Source organism: Raphanus sativus, chromosome 2 (assembly GCF_000801105.2).
Source record: "Raphanus sativus cultivar WK10039 chromosome 2, ASM80110v3, whole genome shotgun sequence".
Taxonomy (NCBI): Eukaryota; Viridiplantae; Streptophyta; class Magnoliopsida; order Brassicales; family Brassicaceae; genus Raphanus; species Raphanus sativus.
This window is the reverse complement of record NC_079512.1, coordinates 10,279,422-10,302,422: the sequence shown is the minus strand read 5'-3', so window position 1 is coordinate 10,302,422 and position 23,001 is coordinate 10,279,422. Positions and strand designations below refer to the sequence as shown.

Below are 23,001 nucleotides of genomic sequence, written 5' to 3'. Positions count from 1 at the left end.
CTCCCACTAAAATGTGTGTACAAGTACTTGTCTTCGTATTCATCATTGGACATTCACAAAACTTTTAGAAAAAAATCCCAAAAAGCACAATGTCAAAACCAAATCGTATTGGTTGATATTATATTAGTGTTTTCACTATACAGTTACAGTATAACATCTTTAAATTAATAATCTATAAATTAATATCTCTATAAATTAGTATAATTTCATAGTCTCAAATTGAGTTTTTGCTTCAATTAGTATCTCGATAAATTAATAATCTCCATAAATTAATAAAAAATTATAGTTTTGGTATAGTCCCAACATTATTAATTTATAGAGATTTCACTTTATATCTCTAATACACCAATAAAAAATTATTAATAGGAAAAACAGTTTTAACATTGTTCTTAAACAATATGTTTTAGACAAACTCAAAATTATATAAAACCACATTATGTGAAAAGGACAAATTCCAAATTGTATCAACTATTATAGAATATATGTTATATGTTAAAAATAAAATTCGCGCGGTCGTGCGGATCATGATCTAGTTAGGTTTTAAGTCTCAAGCATTATGTTTAGAACAAACATTTTCTCTCTCCTCCTCCCTTATGCAGCTCAGCTGTCTCTGTCGCTGGAGTTGGGTAAACGGCAACGATTACACTTAATTCTCGCAGCCACCATTACACTCAACATTAACGTCATTCATTCAAGCTAATCCCACCAACCTTTCTTTAATTTAGCTTAATCACACCTGAGGAGCTTAATTCTGTGTATATACACACCAGAAAATTGTGTAAGTTTGCTCTCTTTATCCTTTACCTCTTAAGAATTCAGATTGTTTGTTATTTGATTTAGTTTAGGCCTAATTTAGTTCTCGTACGATCTTGGTAACTTCTTAAATCCATCTTCCAGAGTTGAAGACTGGCTGATACAAACAAATGATGAAGGGATATGCACTTTCTCATCTTTAGCCACAAATCAGATCAGAGTAACGGATGAAGGGTGGTGAATTGATGCGAAGGTTTATATATAAAGTGATCTTACTTTTTATTACAGTTCTAGAGAGTCGCAATTTTGTTTACTTTGATCCATCCTCTCCATTTGCAGGCTAAACACCTTCAGACATGTCTTGCAAGAAGGCTCGGTTTATGAGCTATATGTCTTCGATGTGGCAAGAAGCAACCCGGGATTCAAGTTTGGGGATGCACTCGGGATTCAAGTTTGGGGATGCTCTTGTCACTACAAGAAAGCAGGCGGATACTGACGGACGAATTCGTCAGAATATCGTCGGAATAGACATATTTTGACGAATATCTGACGAAACTGTCCGTCGGTATCATTTCGTCGGAATTTCGAATTTCGTCGGAATTTCGTCAGCCGCACCGACGAATTTCTGACGAATACCGAGAAACTTTATTCTGACGAACTTCTGAGCACATTCTGATAACAGCTCCGACAACAGTGGTCATCGGAAAATTGGAAATACTGACGAACCATGTCCCTCGGAAAATACTGACGAACCATATCCCTCGGAAAATACCGACGAACCTTGTCCTCGGTAAATACCGACGACTTTGTTCGTCAGTATTTTCCGAGGGAAATGGTTCGTCGGTATTTTCCGAGGACCGCAATTCGTCAGTATTTTCCGAGGGACAGTTCGTCAGTATTTCCAATTTTTAATATATAATTATATTTTGCATTTTTAAATATTTTTTATTATAGAATAAAATTTTGCAATTTTATAAATTTAATTAAAATAAATCTGAAATTGAAAACTAATAATACTATAGAATTTAAATTCATACAAACCGAAATATTAAAAAAAACATTAAGAAAGTTTTAAAATTCAGAAAAAAACTAAGAACTCGAAGCAAATAAACGGTTTAGCTTCTCCATTATCTCGGCGTTGGTCTTCTTTTGGGATGCCAACTCAGCAAGGATAGTGGCATTCTCAGCTTGGATAGTGGCGTTCTGCTCCTCCAATGCCACAATCCGTTCACCTTTGTCATGTAGCTCCTCGAGAATCATGGGATCGGCATACGGAGCCTGCGAAGAAGATGCCGGATACGAAGAAGCACGGCGGGCCAATCCAACTAAAAAGCCTCCTTTCCTTTTAGGAACAGCCTACAAAATATTTTAAGTTAGTAAACTACATTATAAAATGAATATATTGATAAAAAAAAATACCTTTTCAACCATCTCATTTATTTGCAATCGGGACAAGTTGGTTGAAGCTCCCACTGAATCGCCGTCATCAGAGAGAGGCTGAGATTGAGATGCTATTTCAGTTTCCACCAAATCAACGACATCTTTGATCAAGAGGTCCTGAATTTGACCCGTCTTCTTGTTAGTGTGAGCCACCTTAATGAGTTGGAGTCGATCAACGGGATTACCGTCATTTGCTTCGATCTAAAAAACCGCCATTATTAGCTAAGGAATATATAAAATATTTATATAAATAAATATAAAGATAAATAATAAAAAAAAAACTTACAAGTTCATCCTCCTTAGTAGACATAGAGCAAGCCCCGAGGTTGTGCACATACATACCTTTCCCGCCACGATCGCTCTTCCGGTTCTTAGAGTTCCTAGAAGACGTCTCTGCAGTTTCGTCCTTCTGCCAATGAACTATCAACTGCTCGAACACCCTCCCGTTGATGTTCCGTGGCCTCTTGTTCTTCTGCCAAACTTTCTTCCACGCGTTCACCTGCTTTGTATAAGAGTCCATGGCCTTAGCTTTGAATCTAATACGGACTGTTTCCGTGTGATCGGGGTGCCAGTTGAACTCTTGCTACAAAACACACATAATTTTAATATGTAGATATATTAAAAAATGTAAATAATTTTAAAAAATGAAGAGTTACTACCGCAAATTGACGAAACCACAACTCTTGGTCTTCTTGAGGGATCTCACTCCACTTCGTATATCCAATTTGGAGCATGGAATACATCATCTGGTTGATGCTCCTGATAATGCCATTACTCGATTTGGTGAACCTTTAAAAAAATACAAGTTAGCAAGTTAATTAATGGAAAAAAAACATAATGCTACAAATAAAAAAAATACTAACCAAGTGCTATGTCCTCGTCGTGGGGTGGGATGGAGAACCGGGAGATGCTCTCGACCCGGTTGTTGAACCAATAGTTCAACTGGCATGACCCCCGGATTCTGTTGAGCAGGAGCGGGAGGTGGAGCGGGAATATATGCGGGAAACGAGTTTTGTTCGTGAGACGATCCCGATGCACGGGAAGAGCTCACCGAACTACGTCGACGGGCTGCGGGGCGGGGTGATTCCTCGGACCTAAAAAAATTAATACATCAAATTAATTAAAATGATTTTTACATAAAAAATGATTTATATATATATTATAAAAATATAAAAAATTATAATTTTTTTATAAATATTGAAAAAGGTTGTTAAATATTTTTAAAAATCGAAAAATGTTTTTAAAAATCAAAAATCGTTTTTAAAAATCAAAAAACATTTTTAAAAATAAAAAAAAAAACGTTTCTAAAAATCAAAAAAAAATTAAAACGTTTTAAATAATACATAGTTTAAACTGTAAACTTGAAAAAACGTTTTTAAAAATCAAAAAACGTTTTAAAAATAGTAAAACGTTTTGAATTTTAACAAAAACACCAAATAATTCCAGAAAAAAAATTAAAACAACAATTCAAACAACAATCCTAACTTATATATCCTAAATAATCCATTCAATCTTAAAACATTCAATCAAACAACCTCAAATCGGAGATCTAACATCCAAAACCCTAAAAAATTGAAATAAACAAAGGTTAGGATGATTCTTACATGATTTCGGGTTTGGGGGAAGAGATATGAGCGTGGGTAGAGGAATCGCCGGGGATGGGAGCTCGAAAACCGCCGGAATCGGCTTGAAAGAGAGAGAAACGGCGGAGAGGATAGAGAGAGAGGCGGAAATAACGAAGAAGGAAGAAGAAGGGTAATTATATTTGATGATTCCGACGGACACGGGTTCGTCAGTATTCCGTCGGAATCATTAAATATAAACCAATTGGCGGTGCGCGAAAATTTTCACGCGGTTTGGTTTTCCCGGGTGAATAAAAATTCCGACGGACACGGGTTCGTCAGTATATTCCGACGGAATACTGACGAACTTTACCGAGGGAATTCCGACGACATAGTGTTTAGGGGTTGATTACAAGTTTCTAAATGCAAAATCCTAATCTTTGATAATATATATAGTATTTGCATAAATATTTAACAATAAAAATGTTTTTATAACACAATTTTACACAATAACATTTTTTGTAGTAAGATTAGATGAATATGATTGTATAAGTATATGAGTGTTAAGATGAGATGTTATAAAAATATTGATATGCATTAACACTTATTTTATGAGTTGTTATATTTGAATGGTTGCGATCTAATACTATACTAAACACTTATTATGTGTTATTTTCGTAGTTTTGGCATCTAAATTTATAGATTTTTATGTTTGAAATTGTTTTGAAACATATGTCCTCGGCATTCCGTCGGTATATTCCGACGAGTTACCGACGAACTAGACCAGTTCGTCGGTATGTCGTCGGAATATACCGACGAATTATCGAGGAAGTATACAAACATCAATGAAACCCTATGTCGTCGGAATTCCGTCGGCATATACCGACGGAATTCCGACGGACCGAGAAAAAAAAAAAAAAAAAAACCTAATCCGAATCTTCTGAATCTTCATCAAACTCCCCAACCTCAGCTTCTGGCTCCGAATGTACAACAGCATCAAGTCCAAACTCAGTAAAATTCTCAACGAATTCAACATCTGCCAAATCTTCAACTGCTTGGGCGTTGCTGGTAGACTCTGGTTGCAATGGTTCATCATCATCAGAACTTCCATTCAATCGTCCTCTTGGGTTGATTTGCGTTACTGTGACCCATGGATCGTCTCTGTACGTCACCCGAGGGTAACTGATGTAGCACACCTATACATATCAATTTTACAAGTATTAGTAGAATATATAACATTAATTAATGATATTGGTAAAAAATTATGAATAGATTGATATACCTGATCAGCTTGCGAACCAAGAATGAAGGGATCATAATATTGAAGTTTCCGCCGCGAATGAACCGATATAACACCAAACGCATCAATCTTCACTCCTCTATCTGGGGTGGTGTCATACCAATCACAATAGAATACTACACAACGCAATCCAACCATTCCAGGAAATTGGATTTCTAATATTTCTTTTATGTTGCCGTAGTAGACATCGTCACCGGAAGAAGATGAAACACCAGCATCATATGTTGTCTTAGAATGACCTTTCTTTGTGAATGCATATCCTCGCGTACAGAATTTTGGATATGATTTGACCACATAGTTTGGTCCCTGCACAAATTCGCGTATCCAATCATCGAATACAAAACCTCTGGCCAAACCATCATTCACCTATAAATTAAAAACATATATGAGTGAAAAGTTAATTTGTTTATATTAAAATTAAACTACTCATTTGCATAGGGTAATATGATATATATGACTCACATAACTACGAAGCCACACAGCAAATCCATTATCTCTAAGTTGTTGAAGCTCATGTTCTGTTGTATGCCTGTGAGTCATACGCAACTCCGCCATATATACACTATATACAAAAATATTATATCAATATGAAATAAATTTATTGAATATTAAAAAACAATGTAAATGAATAAATATTTTTACCTCTCATATTGTAGAACATCTTCACAGTTGGTGAGCAAATATGTTTGCAAATGAGCGTGCTCAGTGTCCGTAAGGCTCCGCTTCGTGAATGTTCCACTAAGTCGTCCTATTTCCTTGAACATGCTTGGGACAGTAACATGATATGTTGCTCTCTCTCCCCTGTCATTGTGCCGAGAAGGTCTTCGGTGTTTTGTATGCACTTCTGGTGGAAAATAATTTTCAGCAAAGATTGCAGTTTCTTCATTGATCACTTGTGCCACTATAGATCCTTCCACCCGGCTTAAATTTTTTACCATCTTCTTCAGATGATGCATATAACGCTCAAAAATATACATCCATCTGTACTGCACAGGACCACCAAGTTCCAATTCTCTTGCGAGATGAATAACAAGATATTCCATAACATCAAAGAATGATGGAGGAAATATCTTCTCGAGGTTGCACATGCTGACTGGTGCGTTTGTCTTCAAATTATTAATACCCTCTTCAGTCACTACTCTGCTACATAAATCGCGGAAGAAAACACTTATCCCTACATAGATAAAAGACATAATTTTCATAAGTATTAGTTTATATAAGCATAACTGTTAAATATAAAAATAAATTAAATTGTAAAAATATAAGATACCTGCAATTGCTTCATGAACATTACGTGGCAATAATGCTGAAAAAGCAAACGGAAGGAGGCGCTGCATAATTACATGACAATCATGACTCTTCAAGCCAGTAAACTTTCCTTCGCTTCTATCAACGCAGTTCCCCAAATTTGATGCATATCCGTCAGGAAATTTCACTTTATCTGTAATCCAATCAAATAACTCTTCTTTTCTAGCACCATCCAGACGATAAATGGGAAAAGGGGCCGTACCATTCTCATCCACATGAAGTTCAGGACGATCACAGATATCGACTAAATCCAACCTTGACTTCAAGTTATCCTTCGTTTTACCTTGGATGTTAAGGACTGTGTTCATCAGATTGTCGAAGAAGTTCTTCTCAATATGCATGACATCTAAATTATGCCGCAATAGATGACTTTCCCAATATGGCAGATCCCAGAAAATACTCTTTTTGTGCCAGTTATGTAGCTCTCCAACCGCACTGACTCGAATGTTTTCATGTCCACCTACATCTGGCGTCCTTTCTGCATCAAAATACCTAAACTGCTTCAACAAATCTTCTCCACTAACTTCCACAGGTGGACCATCAAACACCTGCTTGTTCTTCGTAAATGCATTCCTACTCATGCGGTATGGATGATCAGGTGGTAGAAATCGCCTGTGACAGTCAAACCAACACGTTTTCCTTCCGTTCTTTAGTTGGAAAGCAGCTGTGTCATCTTGACAATATGGACATGATAGTCTCCCATGTGTTGTCCATCCAGATAACATACCATATGCTGGAAAGTCACTTATTGTCCACATAAGTACTGCCCGCATATGAAAGTTTTCTTTGCACGAAACATCGTATGTCTCAAAACCATGCGCCCATAGTTGTTGCAACTCATATATCAGTGGTTGAAGAAACACATCTAGTGATCTTTTAGGATGCTCTGGCCCGGGGACGAGAATTGAGAGGAACAAAAACTCTCGTCGCATGCACAAGCTCGGCGGTAGGTTGTACGGTGTCACAATAACTGGCCAAAGAGAATACTGTCTTCCATGCTTTCCAAATGGGCTGAAACCATCAGTAGATAATCCAAGATAAACATTTCTTCTCTCTTCTGCAAATTCTGGATATGTTGACTGGAAATGTTTCCAAGCCTTCCCATCTGAAGGATGTCTAATCTCACCATTTGTGGAATGCTCTGCATGCCATCTCATTGCTTTTGCTGTGCGCTCACACTGATACAACCTCTTCAATCTTTCCGTCAAAGGCAAATACCACATTCTTTTGAACGGGATCGGAACTCTTCCCCTCGTCTCCTGGAAACGAGTTTTCCCACAAAATTTGCATTCATTCCGTGTCTCATCCGCTCTCCAGTAGATCATGCAGTTGTCAATACATACATCTATCACTTCGTACGGTAGTTGAAGACCGGCAACCAGTTTCTGAACTTCGTAGTATGAACCCGGTGCAACATTATCCTCAGGTAGAATGCCTTTGACAAAATCGGTAATCGCATCCATACATTCTTCAGCCAAATTATAGTCTGTCTTAATACCCATTAATCTAGTTGCAGATGATAAGGCTGAATGACCATCTCTACAATTTTGATACAAAGGTTGTTTTCCTGCATCCAACATGTCAAAAAATCTCCTACATTCGGGATTTGGTTCTTCCCCTCTATAATGATCATGTACCATCTGCTCAGTACCTACACCATAATCTATATCCGTTCTAGATTCTTCTAACCTAATATCCGGCTGAAATTCACTAATAGGCTGAGGTTCGCTAGTACTACCATATTCATAACCAGTTTCCCCATGAAGATACCAAACTTTATAATTACGTGAAAACCCTTTCATATACAAATGAGTCCAAACATTAAATTCTTCTATAACTTTATTATTATTGCAACTAGAGCAAGGACATCTTGACATACCATTTTTTGCATCTGGTTGTTGTTGAACAAGCCTCATGAATTCTTTAATCCCTTGAACGTATTCTTCCGTAAGCAATTTGGTGTTGGGATCCAAATGAGGTTTATCCATCCATGAACGATAATAACCTCCTGAAGACATGATTTTTACGGAATTGTTATGATCAAAGAGAATGAAGAGAGAATGAGGAGTGAAGAGTTGAAACGAGGAGGGGTTGAATTTATAGGAAATTGGTTACGGCTTTCCGACGACTTTCTGACGGAATTCTGACGGACATAAAGTAGTGCGTCGGAATTCCGTCGGTATTTACAAATTTCAAACGGCTATAAAACGGTCATATGGATTTGTCGGCAACGGTCACATAGTCCGTCAGAAATTCGTCGGTATTTTCTGACGGAATACCGACGACCACAACGGTTATATTTGTTGATCGGAATATCGTCGGATAGTCGTCGGTATATACCGACGAACCACGGTTCGTCAGAATTCCGTCGGTATATTCCGACGGAATACCGACGACCGCAACGGATATATTTGTTGATCGGAATATCGTCGGATAGTCGTCGGTATATACCGACGAACCCTGTTTCGTCGGAATTCCGTCGGTATATTCCGACGGAATTCTGACGACCTCATATTTTTGGCTTTCGTCGGAAATTGGTCGGAAAATCGTCAAATTTGTCCGACGACATTTTGGTCCGTCGGAACCTCCGTCGGAATTCAGCGTGTTTTCTTGTAGTGTGTGTCTATTCGGTTCACCAAACATACTGTCTTCGTTGAGGTCACTGAAACCAATGAGCCGATCCGGAGGAAGAGATTCAGTTATGCAAGTTCGACCGGCTTTTCGCACTTGCCAACACGAACTCTGAGTTGCCAGGTTTAAATCGTTAAACATTTGGATCCATATAATTATTATACAATTCACTGGCAGGTACCCGTAATTGTTATCTTGGTTGTGACAGTTATCGTTGGCGAAGTCTGGGAAATTAGAACAGTTTACAACAACAAAGAGACCCATAGTACTCAACGCCTTATGGCAACTATAAGGCTTCATAGGTATATCACGACACTCACGACGATCCTTTTGCAAATTTATTTCCCTCCTTAAACATATATGTGCTTTCTCCATTTGGTCAAGGAACAATAAATGGGTTTCTTCACTCTGTAGGGACACTCCTCTCTGTCTGAATGTATTTGACGGGCTTGCAGCCCTCCTGGATAAATAAATTCTTGGCTCTGATGTTGAACCAAAGGTTTTGCAACTAATATTAATTCTAAGTTAGTTAAGAGTTAAGAATCAACTCCCTGTCAACATTTGTACACTTGGGTCTCCTCATTAGATTGTTCGAGTGTTGGATACATTAGAGAAGAAATTAACATAACTCAACCATGGGTTTGAGGAAGTCATGGCACATGCTATGTTACTGTATACAGTAGTTTGAAATCAGTGTCGGGTAGCATAACCATCAGACATCTTTATCTATTTTATGGTTTACTTTGATTTCAGGACGCCTGCCCATTTTTATTTTGATCATGACTTTGGAGCCAGCAGCAGTTACCTTAAAAAGTAAGGAAGCCCAGTCTTTTAATTTGTTTAATCACATCCTCAGTAGTACCTAATCCCACTGTAAAATAATGTTCTCATAGGGTTTGTAGCAACAACGAAGGCTCCTCCTCCGCTCCTACAAAGTATGTTTTTTTCTGTTTACGAGATTTTTGGGAACTATGCACTTTATGGTTACTACAAGCTTCTCCTTTATTTCACTACTCTGTACTTTAGTTAATTCTTATGATGAAGTAACCCAAAATCATAAACCAGATTATTTTTATTTATTTTTTTGGTCAAAATAAACTAGATTAATATGAAACACATTTGTCAAACTCTTTAAGCATTAAAAGCTGTTAATTTCATCTTAAAGTTCAGTGTCCCAAATATTTTTTGGAGAAAGACCTAGGAAAAAACAAACGGAGTGCAAGAAATCACAAGATTCATATCGGCATCTAAATATCAGAAAATATTTTTAACTAAGTGGAATTGTAGGGTGTACGTTATAACGGTGCAGAATTGTTAGTGTTTTATATATTCAAATTATAATAGCTAATAATAATACACAAACTTTATTGATCCACTAATTACTCTCCAATAATTAGAAAAACCGTTACAGAAGCAAATACCAAGTGAACCATATAGGTCCTCAAAAACTCATCTCACCATTCTGTTGTCTTTTTTGAAAGGCTACCTATTTTCCTTAAAATATGTATTGAATTAATCCTCCCCAAGAGCTCTGCTTTTAAAAAAAGACCAAAAAAAAAAATCAATGGTGAAGAGAGCATCTATTTGTTACGGAGATCAAATCAACAACTTCATTGTTTAATATAATGGTAATGAACTCAAAATCAAACTACGAGGTAACTAACCACTGCCTCCTACTTTCTTCCAAATACCCTTCAACAACTTCATTCTTTGTAGTTTACACAGGTTGTGATGTTGGACACCCATGATTGAACGGGAGAGCTAAACCGGACCAACTCGACTAGCGGAACAATACTTTTAGGTAAAATGTTCTACACTTTATAAATCCACCGCCATGCAGTTTAGGGTAGACTGTAAACTTTGTAGATATAGTTACCATTAATTCAGCGTTTTGACAATGTAGATGATTTGGGAAGGTAAGCACGCAACAACACGAATCAAACAGTTTACTTTGAGCCACCACGATACAATATATATTGTTTCATCGCATGTGTAAGAATACCATTATCCCTCCAGTACTAGCTTCTGGATCTCCTCAAACCACATCCAACGTTACACATACACGAATTTATAAATCAAGCTTCATGACTATATGTAATGTATCAACTGTACTTTTACTTAATAGCCACGACACAGATAAACAGAGCATTGCGGGTTTTAATTTGTGCCTTGAAAATATCCATCTATCAAATAACTAGTACCTTCCTCTCCAATCTGATTCCTTATCTATATCTCACTAGTTTTCAGTAAATATTTTGTTTAAACACACCGGTTAATAATCTCAAAAAATCCTACTAACGCAAATATCACACTACCATATAAACATATTTTAGTTACTTTTCAGTTGCTCACCCGCCCTATCCGACCATAGGGCGGGTTTAACCCTAATGGAAAATATTGTGATTTTCTTCAAACATGAAATGCTCTATAGATTCATAAATGCAATAGTTATAATATTTGTTATATCTTATACAAAACATCTTCTTGCATCATTATTTTAATTTTTATTTTATTATTCATGCTATAAGAATTAAATAAAAATACATACTAGGCTGAATCTTGTGAAAGAGAAGGATTAGCTGGAAGAGTAGGGGTAGATGTAACATGTCTGCGTTCACTGGAGATTTTAAATAAGGGACGATCTTGTGAAAGAGCAGGATTAGCTGGGGGAGTAGGGGTAGATGCAACATGTCTATTTCCAGTAGAGACTTCAAACAAGGGACGATCTTGTGAAAGAGAAGGATTAGCTGGAGGAGTAGGAGTAGATGTAACATGTCTGCGTCCACTGGAGATTTTAAACAAGGGATGATCTTGTGAAAGAGAAGGATTAGCTGGGGGAGTAGGGGTAGATGCAACATGTCTACTTCCAGTAGAGATTTCAAACAAGGGACGATCTTGTGAAAGAGAAGGATTAGCTGGAGGAGTAGGGGTAGATGTAACATGTCTGCGTCCACTGGAGATTTTAAACAAGGGATGATCTTGTGAAAGAGAAGGATTAGCTGGGGGAGTAGGGGTAGATGCAACATGTCTACTTCCAGTTGAGATTTCAAACAAGGGACGATCTTGTGAAAGAGAAGGATTAGCTGGAGGAGTAGGGGTAGATGCAACATGTCTACGTCCACTAGAGATTTCAAACAAGGGATGATTTGCCTGAGCTAAAATTTTCTCTGTTCCCATTATTACCAACATCACCATCATCAACATTGCTATATTTTTTGTGTTCATAATTTTTCAGAAACTGTTTTGGAAATAGCTAAGAAGTTTTTTTGTGACTATGAATTGAAAAGTTGATGTTTGATTGTTTTCGTATGGGTGTATATATAGGAAGATGTGTGTGTAAGTTTGTTGTATAGGTGATATGAAATTATTAAGGTGAAATGTCAAAAATAGTTTAATATCTTGGTATTATTTCAATTATAGAATAACATATATTCTTTTACCAAAAACAAACAAAAAAATATATTATATATTCATTGTTATAATTTACTATTTTATAAGATATAGATATATATGTTGATGCTTTTATTTGGAAATTGATTTGTCATATGTCATCACCATATATATATATATATTTTTTTTTGTTTGTTTTGGTAAAAGAATATATGTTATTCCATAATTGAGATAATACGAAGATATTAAACTATTTTTTGACATTTGACCTTAATAATTTCATATCACCTTTTTTTTGTAGGTGATATGAAATTATTAAGGTCAATGGTCAAACTAGTTTAATATCTTGGTATTATCAATTATGGAATAACATATATTCTTTTACCAAAAACAAACAAAAAAAATATATCGTATATTCGTTGTTATAATTTACTATTTTGTAAGATATAGATATATATATGTTGATGCTTTTATTTGGAAAGTGATTTATCATGTGTCATCACCACAATGTTTTGAAATAAAAATGATGACACGACATACTAACAATGTTGACATGACTTGAAACTGATTGTGTCATAGACATTTACATTTAACTAGGATAAGAACCGCGCCTTGCGCGGAGTGAGTATACAAAAATATAATATTAATATTTTTGGGTCGAAAAATGTATAATATTAATATTTGTTTGGTGTACATATAAAATATAGATGATTTAAAAAATTTTATACATTGATTAATATATGTTGGAGTATAAAAGTCTAAATTACGATCAAAGATCTTGATTTATATTAGGGAAAATTCCATATTAATACACAACTTTAATTATTATTTCCAATTTAATACACATGTTTTTAAAATGACCGAAACAATACGCAAACTAATTTTTTTTTGTTCCATTAAAACACCAACTAAAGTCTGTATAACCGTTTTAGTTTGGCTCGTTAACACCATTAACAAAACTGTCAACTCCGTAAATTAATAGTCAATCTTGCCGTTTAATGTTAAACCATGGTTAATAAACAAACCTTTATCTTAAACATGCCAGTTAGTTTACTCTCCCTAAATCGAAAGACCCTAATTTCTACGGAAGAGAAGCAATTATATTTCATAAAACAAATCACCCTTTTCACGTCAAAAGGGAAAAAAACAAGTCACCCTTTTCACGTCAAAAAAAAAATCTCCTTGTTCTCGCTGTATCTTTGATAGACGAAGTGTCTATGTGGTTTTGTTGGAAATAATAATTAAAGTTGTGTATTGATATGGAATTTTCCCTTTATATTATTTTTATTGGCGATTTTGTTAATTTTTTTTCTGTAAAACTAACAAAACTTTGAATTTTTTTTTTCTAACTAATCTTGGAAAAATATTTATATTTGATGTTTTTTATGACTCATATTACCGACAAAGATGGAAAATATACTTACACTTGCATCGAGTAACCCCATCTCAATATTCTCGATACCTCGTACGGAGTACTGTTTCTATAGACGAATGATTTTAACTCTAATTTTCCACGGTGTTTTCGAAGGTTTCAAGAGAATAACTTGGTGAAAAGGCCCTTCCATGCTTGTTATTTTTTTAAGTCTATCGTCTGTATCGCATTTGGTCTTATACCGTGAGGCAATCCCTTATATATTAAAATAGAAGCATTTTTAGAGACTAACCTTATGTTCATGTGTTATTAACAAGAATGCAATTTCCTATGTGGCAACACCATATTCTTTCTCAACCTCTTTGTGTAAAAATCCTCTTTTTACTAGACTTATTACATTTTTGCCATTGTGAATTAATAATAGCTTAACATAATGTTTTAGTCATATTAATTGATATTAATTGGTTATGTGCATTGATATGGACGATAATATCAAATCCGGTAGGGTTTTTATATTGTTATACGAAATTAATATGATAGTATATGATATCTATAGTCACAATTGATAGGGTTTTGACTATATATATGATTCATATTTTTATAATATTATATTTCTTTACGACTCTAAATTATAAACGATATTTTTTAGGGACTGGAAAATATAAATGACATTTATTTTGATGAATATTTTTTGTATTTTATGGGATACATGACATTTATTTTGAGATAGACAATATAAATTGTTTTATATTATAATATAAAATGTTGTATATAAAAATTTATGAGTAATCTTGAAATTTATAAAATACATTCAAAAAGAAATTTCATATTAAATTTATTGCAATCCCTAAATTTTTGCAAAAATACTTTTGATTACAAAATTATCATAAATGATGACATATATATTGAAAATGGAAATTTATATAATTCTTTTCGATTAAATTTAAGGCAAATATCAATCTCTAGTGTGGACTTCCTTAATTTATGACATATGCATATAATACTTTCTATAATTAAGTGAAAATCTCTGATTATAATCATATACGAAATTAATAGGATAATCTAATATATATAGTCACAACTGATAGAGTTTTGATTATATATACAATTCATATTATTATAATATTTAACTTCTTTACGATTAATAAATGATACATGACATTTTTTAAGAGATTAGAAAATATACAAGAATCATAACTATGTTCTTCTATAAATCTTTAGTACATGACATTTATTTTGAATAATATTTTTTAGTTTATGAGATACATGATATTCATTTTGTGATTGGACAATACAAACTGCTTTATATTGTAAAATCAAAGTCGTATATAAAACATTATGAGCTTACATTCAAAAAGGAATTCCATATTATTATTTTTTGCATTCCCTTAAATTTTGCAATAATACTGTTGATTACAAAATTATCATAAATGGTGATAGACATTTAATTTTGAAATTTATATAATTCTTTTCGACTAAATTTAAAGAACAAACCATTTTAATGTGTAATTCCTTAATTTTCGCCATATAATCTTGAAATCTAAAATTATAATCCTAAACTAAATTAATAGGATAGTCTTATATATTAGTCACAACTGATAGAATTTTGACTATATATATACGATTCATATTTTTATAATATTTAATTTCTTTATGATTCATACCATTCTTTAGGGACTGGAAACTATGATTATAAAACTTTGGTATGTGACTTTTATTTTTATTAATATTTTTTTGTATTTTATGGGATACATGACATTTATTTTGAGATAATATAAACTGTTTTCTATTGTAAAATCAAAATGTTGTATATAAAAATTTATGAGCAATCTTGAAATATTATAAAATACATTTCAAAAAGGAATTTCGTATTAAATTTCTTCCAATCTCTTAATTTTGTGCAATAAATGTTTTTACGAAATTATCATAAATGGTGACAGACATTAAATTTGGAAATTCATATAATTATTTCCGATTAAATTAAAGAAAAACATCATTTTTAATGTGGACTTCTTTAATTTTCGCCCTATACATACAATATTTTATATAATTGTCTAGAAATCGACGAACAATTAGGGATTTACAACATTACTTTGTGGCAATATCTAAATATATCAGGTTCCTACCAAAAAAATATCTAAATATATCAAGTGATGAGAAAAGAGATTGAATCCAACATCCGAACCGTAGCCCATGATCTCATGTACCATCAAGATTTTTTAGTAAAAACACTCTTTATAAATAAAAGATAAATCAAAAGAAACTCATATGTATTTTGAGTCATACTGGATATTAATGTTCGATAAAGGGTCTCTTTTACAATTTTGACTCCTAATAAACTCCCTAAATTTACTTCAATTTATTTATATTCTTCTTACAACTTTTATGTACTTCAAAATCAGTATGATTTTAATGAAATATAACGATTTAGCTTCGATAATAAGACAATTACATTTGTCAACCATAATAAAATTATTATTATCCGGATACTTCAATAAATTTTTTTGTTGATTGAAAAATTTAATAAACTTCTAATTCCAAATTGGTTTTCCTTACATTAATTTGTATATCAACATTACTTATGATAATTATACCAAATATAATATGTCATTTTTATGTTTTCAATATCTATAATTAAATTTTATAATTTCTTTTGGTCCGTTCACCCCGCACAGGGTGCGGATGATCACCTAGTGTTTATATAATCAATAAACATAAGTTAACGTGGAGGCCAAAATGGAGAACACAAATTAATTGCGATTGAAACTTGGCTATGAAGTTAACTTGTTGGCCAAATAGTCATTAAATGATCCTTCATTGATGCACATTTTTTTTCCTTAATATTCGGAATAGCAATAATTATTTAAGCATTGGTGAAAAAGTTTATAGTATATCTCATACAAAATTTCCATTTTTATAAGATTCAAATATGCATCATCAAGACAAATAAATATGAATATCTCCTATACATAACTGTAATAGAAATTTAATATTTTAAAGGCGATTTGATAAAGTAACATATACATAAGTTTTACAACATTTAAATTAACTTTTATTTTCCTCCTGGTACTGATTTAGTGGTTTGTCTCATGATTAGTATTTGGTTCAATTTATCAATGCACAAAGAACTGACTTTAACTCGAAAACAAATTTCATAACTGTCGAACCAAGCATAAAATGGTGACGTCAAAGGGGCTGGTTCTTTTATATACATATTTTTGGTTCAGCCTATGTGCATATATAATAACAAACATTGATTTTCACTATACACGAACAGTTAACAAAATCAAACAGCTTTGAGATAATCTGATCTTCTAACTTTAAGTTATCAAAGATTAGTATGAATAACCCCTTTAAAACAGAGACACGATTTTTTTTAAACACAAACAGAGACACTCATTTCTTTGAAACCGTAAACGTTTAATCATCGTCATACTAAGAGGTATAATTTAGCTCTCGGTTAGTTACGTCAAGATATGAGACTTATTGAACTTGATATGATATGGAGATGCTCAAACCTCTCGGTTAGTTTACGATCCTCCATATAGCATCTCCATGATATGATATGGAGATGGTCGAACCTCCTGGCCCTTGCTTTACTTTTTCATAGCACTTGAAAATCTATAATATTGTATGAGAAAAACATGTAATGGCGTTCATCACATTTTTAGTCGAGGAAAAGATATAGTATGCGATCAAGCGTTTCATAAGGTCTAAAACAAATGCGATTGAGTTGACAGAGCATATAATATATTGTGATCATATGCGACAAATCTTCTATGTTCGATTATAATTTTTTTTTACACTATGGTTTGCTTAAATCTTCTATGAGGCTGCCACGTCAGATTTTTTAGTACTTAAAAAGTTACCACGTAGGATGGGGTCATTTTCTAATTCTTACAAAACAAAGATTCATATCTTTTAAATGCTTCCCAAATAATATATAGGGGATGTTGTATGTATATTTTTGGTTACTGTTTTAGAATATGATAATAAATCATATATCAACTGATTATACAAATATTAATGTATAATTTTGAAAATTCGATAAGTTTTGTAAGTAATTTTGTAAGAAAAAATCAATTTGATTATACGAATATCCTTGTTTGTTGTTGATGTTCTCATAAATTTGTGCTCATGATATGTTTCTTTTTAATGGTTTTAATAGATTTTGATCAGCGTTTACAAAGCGCGGGTTAATTTTTGAAATTAAATTACTTATTTTTTAAATAAATTTTTATAAGATAATATGTATGCATTTAAATATTAGCACAAAACTGTGATTCGGACCGGACGCTTTCAAAACGCGGTTTATTGTTTGATTCAATAGACATAAAATTATTATATGTTTGCGTTAAATAGACACTATTGGTTTATCCAGATTCAAGAAAACATTTAAGTTTTCGGAATGTAATCAAATTTAAAATGAAATTTGTATATATAGTAGTATAGAAATTAGAAACCCAATCTTTAATATATAAAGTATACTTTTTTCTCTCATTGGGGGAAATTTTGCCACATGGCATCAAATTTTTAGTTTTGGGCTGTGTTTATTATCGTTTCATGCAGTGGGTTCATATACTCTTTTTTATGAGGCCCATAAGTCAGTAGGATATGCTTTATTCTCGCTGTTTGAGCTCCAACGTCGTTGTGCCTCTTCAAATCTCACCACCTCTGAACTACGCCTCTGTAATTGCTTCCATTTTCATGTATACATTAATCCTAGCATTTAGCAAACCACTCCTCCCACTTTCTCGCATTTACTCCATTAAGATCCACCCTTCTATTATGTCTACCTCTCTGCCTCTTCCATGGTTACTGAGGAAATCTGCACATATAAAAAAAGATGTATTCCTTCTTGAAACTCATTCCCCCTGCTACTCAAATATTACAGTGTCTTTCAAACCCACATTCCAATTTGGCGAAAACCTCTCGATAGCACTGCTTCTCTCTTTCTCTCGCAGTTTACCTCAGGAAACTCAATTGATTGCACTTAAAGTTTTCCCATTTCTAATTACATTTGTGAAAAGCGAGTAAATAGAAGGTAAGACCAGTTTACTATTTTTTGAGATCGAAGAATTACAAGAAACAGATTGTGAAGATCATGATCAAGGCAGTGATAATGACGAACACACAAGGCACGCTTACACATTTTTTTAATGAATTCTTTACGATTGTTTGGTGATATTTCTTCTTTTTTGCAGATTTTATTTCGTCTATCGATCTCGACCGGTTTTCATCTGCAGCGTGTTTTGAATTTTAACAGTTCCAGTTTACGATCGTGTTTTTAATGGTTTCTGGATTTTTAACACTATCATTACGTTCACAGTATTGTGCAGTAGATCTGAGAGCGTAAGAAATTGTAAAAATTGATTCTTTTTTCATTGGGTAAAGTAACATTAGCAACATTTTCTCTTTATTCCTCCCAGCATGCCTCCCAATCTCTCTTGCAATATGTGTCTATATGTTCAATCGCTAGCACCAATCAAGAATCGTATCTCAAATGTGAACTAAAACTATATTTCTTTGCAGGTTTAACCCAGTCAGAAATCAAAGCTACAAGAAGGGATGGGGAAAATAAAAATCAGTGGCTCTCAAGGATCTACGAAGGTAAGAACAGTCAGTTGACTAACTAAGGAGAATATATCCCCAATTAAATTAAAGCTCATAAGCCAGAAAAAAAGTTTTCTTTTCTCTTTTCTGGAAAAGAGAATTTCGGTCGTGACATATGACTACTTACATAGCTCTGAGAACAATTTTTAAACAAGCTGATGACTTTGTCTTCTAATTCTACAAGGATTTCTAAGCTATTTTGTGTCAACTGTACATCATTTTTGGCTTATTTCTCCTGGTCAAATTAGTACACTCTCTAATGCATAAACTAAAAGGAGATTTGAGTTTTGGTAAGCAGCCAGCAGGAAAATTGATGCTCACCTCTGTTTCTTCAGATATGGAAGATTTTCTTGTAAAGCAATTATAAGAAGCACCCAAGACAAAAACTTCCAAAAATTAAGTTTGAACAAGGAACAATATCATACAATGCTCATTTCATGTTTCTCTGGCAAGAACCACTAGATGCGCTTTCTCACAAGCGACTCTTTTTTTTTCATTGATGTCAGCTTCTGCATCGAATGGAGCCTTTATTAATTAGGTCTGATGATATAAGATTTTTATAGTATGGTTTTCTGCTTTTATGTATCCGATTCTTGCTTATCTAAGAGATAGATAGCTCAAGAAATATGTATTTAATTAAAATCTTATCGCAGGTATTGGCTGAAGAACGGTGTAGAGAATGTGAAAACTATGAAAAAATGGCGTCACTTAATGAAAGGACGTAGGAATACCAAAGACAAGTTGATTGAGAAAATATGAACTCAATTGATTCACTTGCAGGGATGGCATGATAATACCTTTTTGTACTGAGGTGTACTCACACCTAATATCTTTATATTGTTTTTATCTTATAGAATACATTATCTTAAATAAAAATAAATTATACATTGTAGTTTGTGGTTCGGACCATTGAAACAATTTATCATATACCATTTTTGTCACATATCATATACCATTATTTAAGATATGTTTTATGGATTTTAATTACTTCCAATAAATTCTTAATGATGTTTGTTTTATTCATTTTTATTGTTCTAGGAGTCTCCACCCCATCAACAATGCTTTCTTCAATATCACTAGGAAAATGATTATGCTGATAAAGGTGATGACTGACAAGTGTTGAACAAAATTTTTGCAGTCAAAATTTTTACTAAATGACAAACTTTTTCCAATCATGTTTTAGACGTCAAATCTTTTAAAGTTATAGTTTTTTTTTCTTTTTTTGGCGTTACAAAAAAAATAAAATACCTAAAGCACTTATGCATTGGCTTTAAAATATATACAAGGATGACTGCACTCTTTTACCAACAGTCTTGGTCAATAATTAAGGGAGATGTGGTTACCATGGTTAATGATTTTTTGCGAATTGGCCGTTTTGACCGAAGACTTAATTCTACGAATATCTGTCTTATTCCGAAGACAGAGAGACCAAATCGGATGACTGAACTGAGACCTATCAGTCTGTGTAATGTTGGTTATAAAATTATATCTAAGGTGTTATGTCAGCGGCTGAAGGGCTTGTTACCAAATATAAATTCAGAGACTCAATCTGCATTTGTCTCTGGAAGGCTGATTTCGGATAATATTCTCATTGCGCAGGAAATGTTTAATGGGCTACGAACTAATAAGTCGTGTAAGGATAAGTTTATAGCGATAAATATGGATATGAGCAAAGCGTATGATAGAGTTGAATGGACTTTTCTGCAGCGCCTTCTGTTGAAAATGGGATTTTCTTTGGACTGGGGTAGCTTTGGTGATGCAATGTATTTCATCAGTCAGTTATAAGGTATTATTAATTGGGAAACCGAAAGGGCATATAGTCCCAGAACGAGGTTTGAGGCAAGGATCCGTTGTCTCCGTATTTATTTATTTTGTGTACAAAAGCCCTCATTGCTAACATTAGGAAGGAAGAAAGGGTAGAACGTTTAGCAGGTCTAAAAATAGTGCGGGTAAACCCACCAATCTCTTATTTATTATTTGCGGATGATAGTTTATTCTTTTGTAAGGCTACAATGCAAGATTGTGGTGTCATTTTAAAACACTCAAAGATTATGAGATGGTGCCAGGACAACAACGTAATTTTTCAAAATCATCGATACTATTTGGTTATAAGGTTCCTGCGGGAGAGAGATCGGATATTCATAATCTTTTGGGTATCACGAATCTGGGAGGCATGTGGAATTAGTTGGGTATTCTGAAAAGTCTAGGTGGATCAAAAATACAGATTTTTGGATTTCTAAATGAGAGGGTAAATAATAAAGTAAATAGTTGGACAGTTCGATTTCTTACACGTAGGGGCAAATAGGTTTTAATAAAATCAGCAGCCTCACCTATGCCAACATATGTAATGTTCTGTTTCAGACTTCCCAAAGGGGTTACCAAGAAAATTACGAGTACCTTAGCTCATTTTTGGTGGAGTAGTGGAAACAATAAAAAAAGTTATTTGTTAGGATTCATGGGATAAAGTCTGCACACATAAAGAAGAGGGAGGTTTGAGTTTCATGGATCTGCAGAATTTAACACAGCTCTATTGGCAAAACAATTATGGCGTTTGATAGATAAACCAGACTGCTTATTTTCTAAGGTTTTCAAAGGTAGATATTTTCAGCATACTAATCCTCTGGATGATCACAGATCTTACTCATCTTCCTATGGATGGAGAAGCATCTGCTCAGCTAGACCTCTGGTTAAAAATGGATAATTAAAAAAGTGGATACTGGGCAATCAATCTCGGTATGGAATGATCCATGGATTCCTGCTCCTCTCCCGAGGTCAGCATTACCAAAAAATTCAAATCTCGAGTTTTACATCAGGCTCTTATGGTTGAAGATCATATAAATCCGATCGACAGTTAGCAGGATACAACAGACAGATACGTATGGTTGGATGCTCACAAAATCTGGTAAATACTCGGTAAAGTCAGGTTTTAGGACAGAATCTTTATATCCAGATAGGTGACCAAGAATGTCAATTTGTGGGCCCAATATAAAACAACTTTTGGTATTCTCTTGGAAACTTAAGTGCTCCCCAAAATTACAGCATTTTGTTTGGCAAGTATTATCGGGGACTTTGTCAGTATCGAAGAATCAGAAGGCACGAGGTATAGAGTGTGATCTCCAGTGTAGTATTTGTGGCCCAGAGGAGGAATCTATCAATCATGTCATTTTTGAATGCCCACCAGCATTACAAACCTGGGCTTTATCTCGGTTTCCTTCTCCATCCGAAATATTTCCATCATCCTCGGTTTTTACAAGTTTGGACTATCTTTTTGGAGGCTTCCGAAAGAGGTTGATTCAGATTGTTTTCTCTGGATCATGTGGTATATATGGAAGAATAGAAATGATAAAATTTACCAGAATAAGAATAGGAATCCCCAAGAAATACTGCGTAAAGCAGAAGTTGAAGGAACACTGTGGGTAGAGGCCTAACTTTTGGTAAAGGCACCTAATGATTCTCCTCAACCAGATGTAAGCTGTCAGGGAACAGGGTTTTCCAGAGTTTGCTATGTTGACGGGGCTTGGAGGGACCACAATGTTTTCACTAGACAAGGTTGGTACTGTCAAAATATCGACTCGGCAGATGTCATGATGAGGGCAATGAATTTTTTACGAAGCTTATCATCTTTACATGCA

The 23,001-nt window shown here is 33.9% G+C and overlaps 2 protein-coding genes and 3 long non-coding RNA genes across 5 annotated transcripts; 3 read left to right on the top strand and 2 right to left on the bottom strand.

Moving 5' to 3' along the window:
- Positions 1–605: 605 nt before the first annotated feature.
- On the top strand, positions 606–1,512 carry LOC130502069 (uncharacterized). The gene is made up of 3 exons (XR_008940022.1): positions 606–778; positions 898–1,006; positions 1,093–1,512. It is a non-coding gene; the product is annotated as an uncharacterized LOC130502069 (long non-coding RNA).
- Positions 1,513–1,764: 252 nt separating this feature from the next.
- LOC130502848 (uncharacterized) lies at positions 1,765–2,968 on the bottom strand. The gene is made up of 4 exons (XM_056997589.1): positions 2,853–2,968; positions 2,480–2,776; positions 2,173–2,394; positions 1,765–2,109 (listed from the first exon to the last, which is right to left on the bottom strand). The coding sequence occupies exons 1-4, from the start codon at positions 2,937–2,939 to the stop codon at positions 1,843–1,845; spliced, it is 873 nt and encodes a 290-aa protein (XP_056853569.1). The 5' UTR covers positions 2,940–2,968; the 3' UTR covers positions 1,765–1,842.
- Positions 2,969–8,880: 5,912 nt separating this feature from the next.
- On the top strand, positions 8,881–10,789 carry LOC130503278 (uncharacterized). Its single transcript, XR_008940720.1, has 4 exons — positions 8,881–9,117; positions 9,203–9,296; positions 9,748–9,807; positions 9,888–10,789. It is a non-coding gene; the product is annotated as an uncharacterized LOC130503278 (long non-coding RNA).
- A 121-nt stretch (positions 10,790–10,910) lies between these two features.
- Positions 10,911–12,334, bottom strand: LOC130507868 (flocculation protein FLO11-like). The gene has a single exon (XM_057002542.1). The coding sequence runs from the start codon at positions 12,217–12,219 to the stop codon at positions 11,542–11,544; it is 678 nt and encodes a 225-aa protein (XP_056858522.1). The 5' UTR covers positions 12,220–12,334; the 3' UTR covers positions 10,911–11,541.
- Positions 12,335–18,382: 6,048 nt separating this feature from the next.
- Positions 18,383–20,264, top strand: LOC108840301 (uncharacterized). Its single transcript, XR_008937481.1, has 3 exons — positions 18,383–19,366; positions 19,705–19,907; positions 20,023–20,264. It is a non-coding gene; the product is annotated as an uncharacterized LOC108840301 (long non-coding RNA).
- Positions 20,265–23,001: the final 2,737 nt, after the last annotated feature.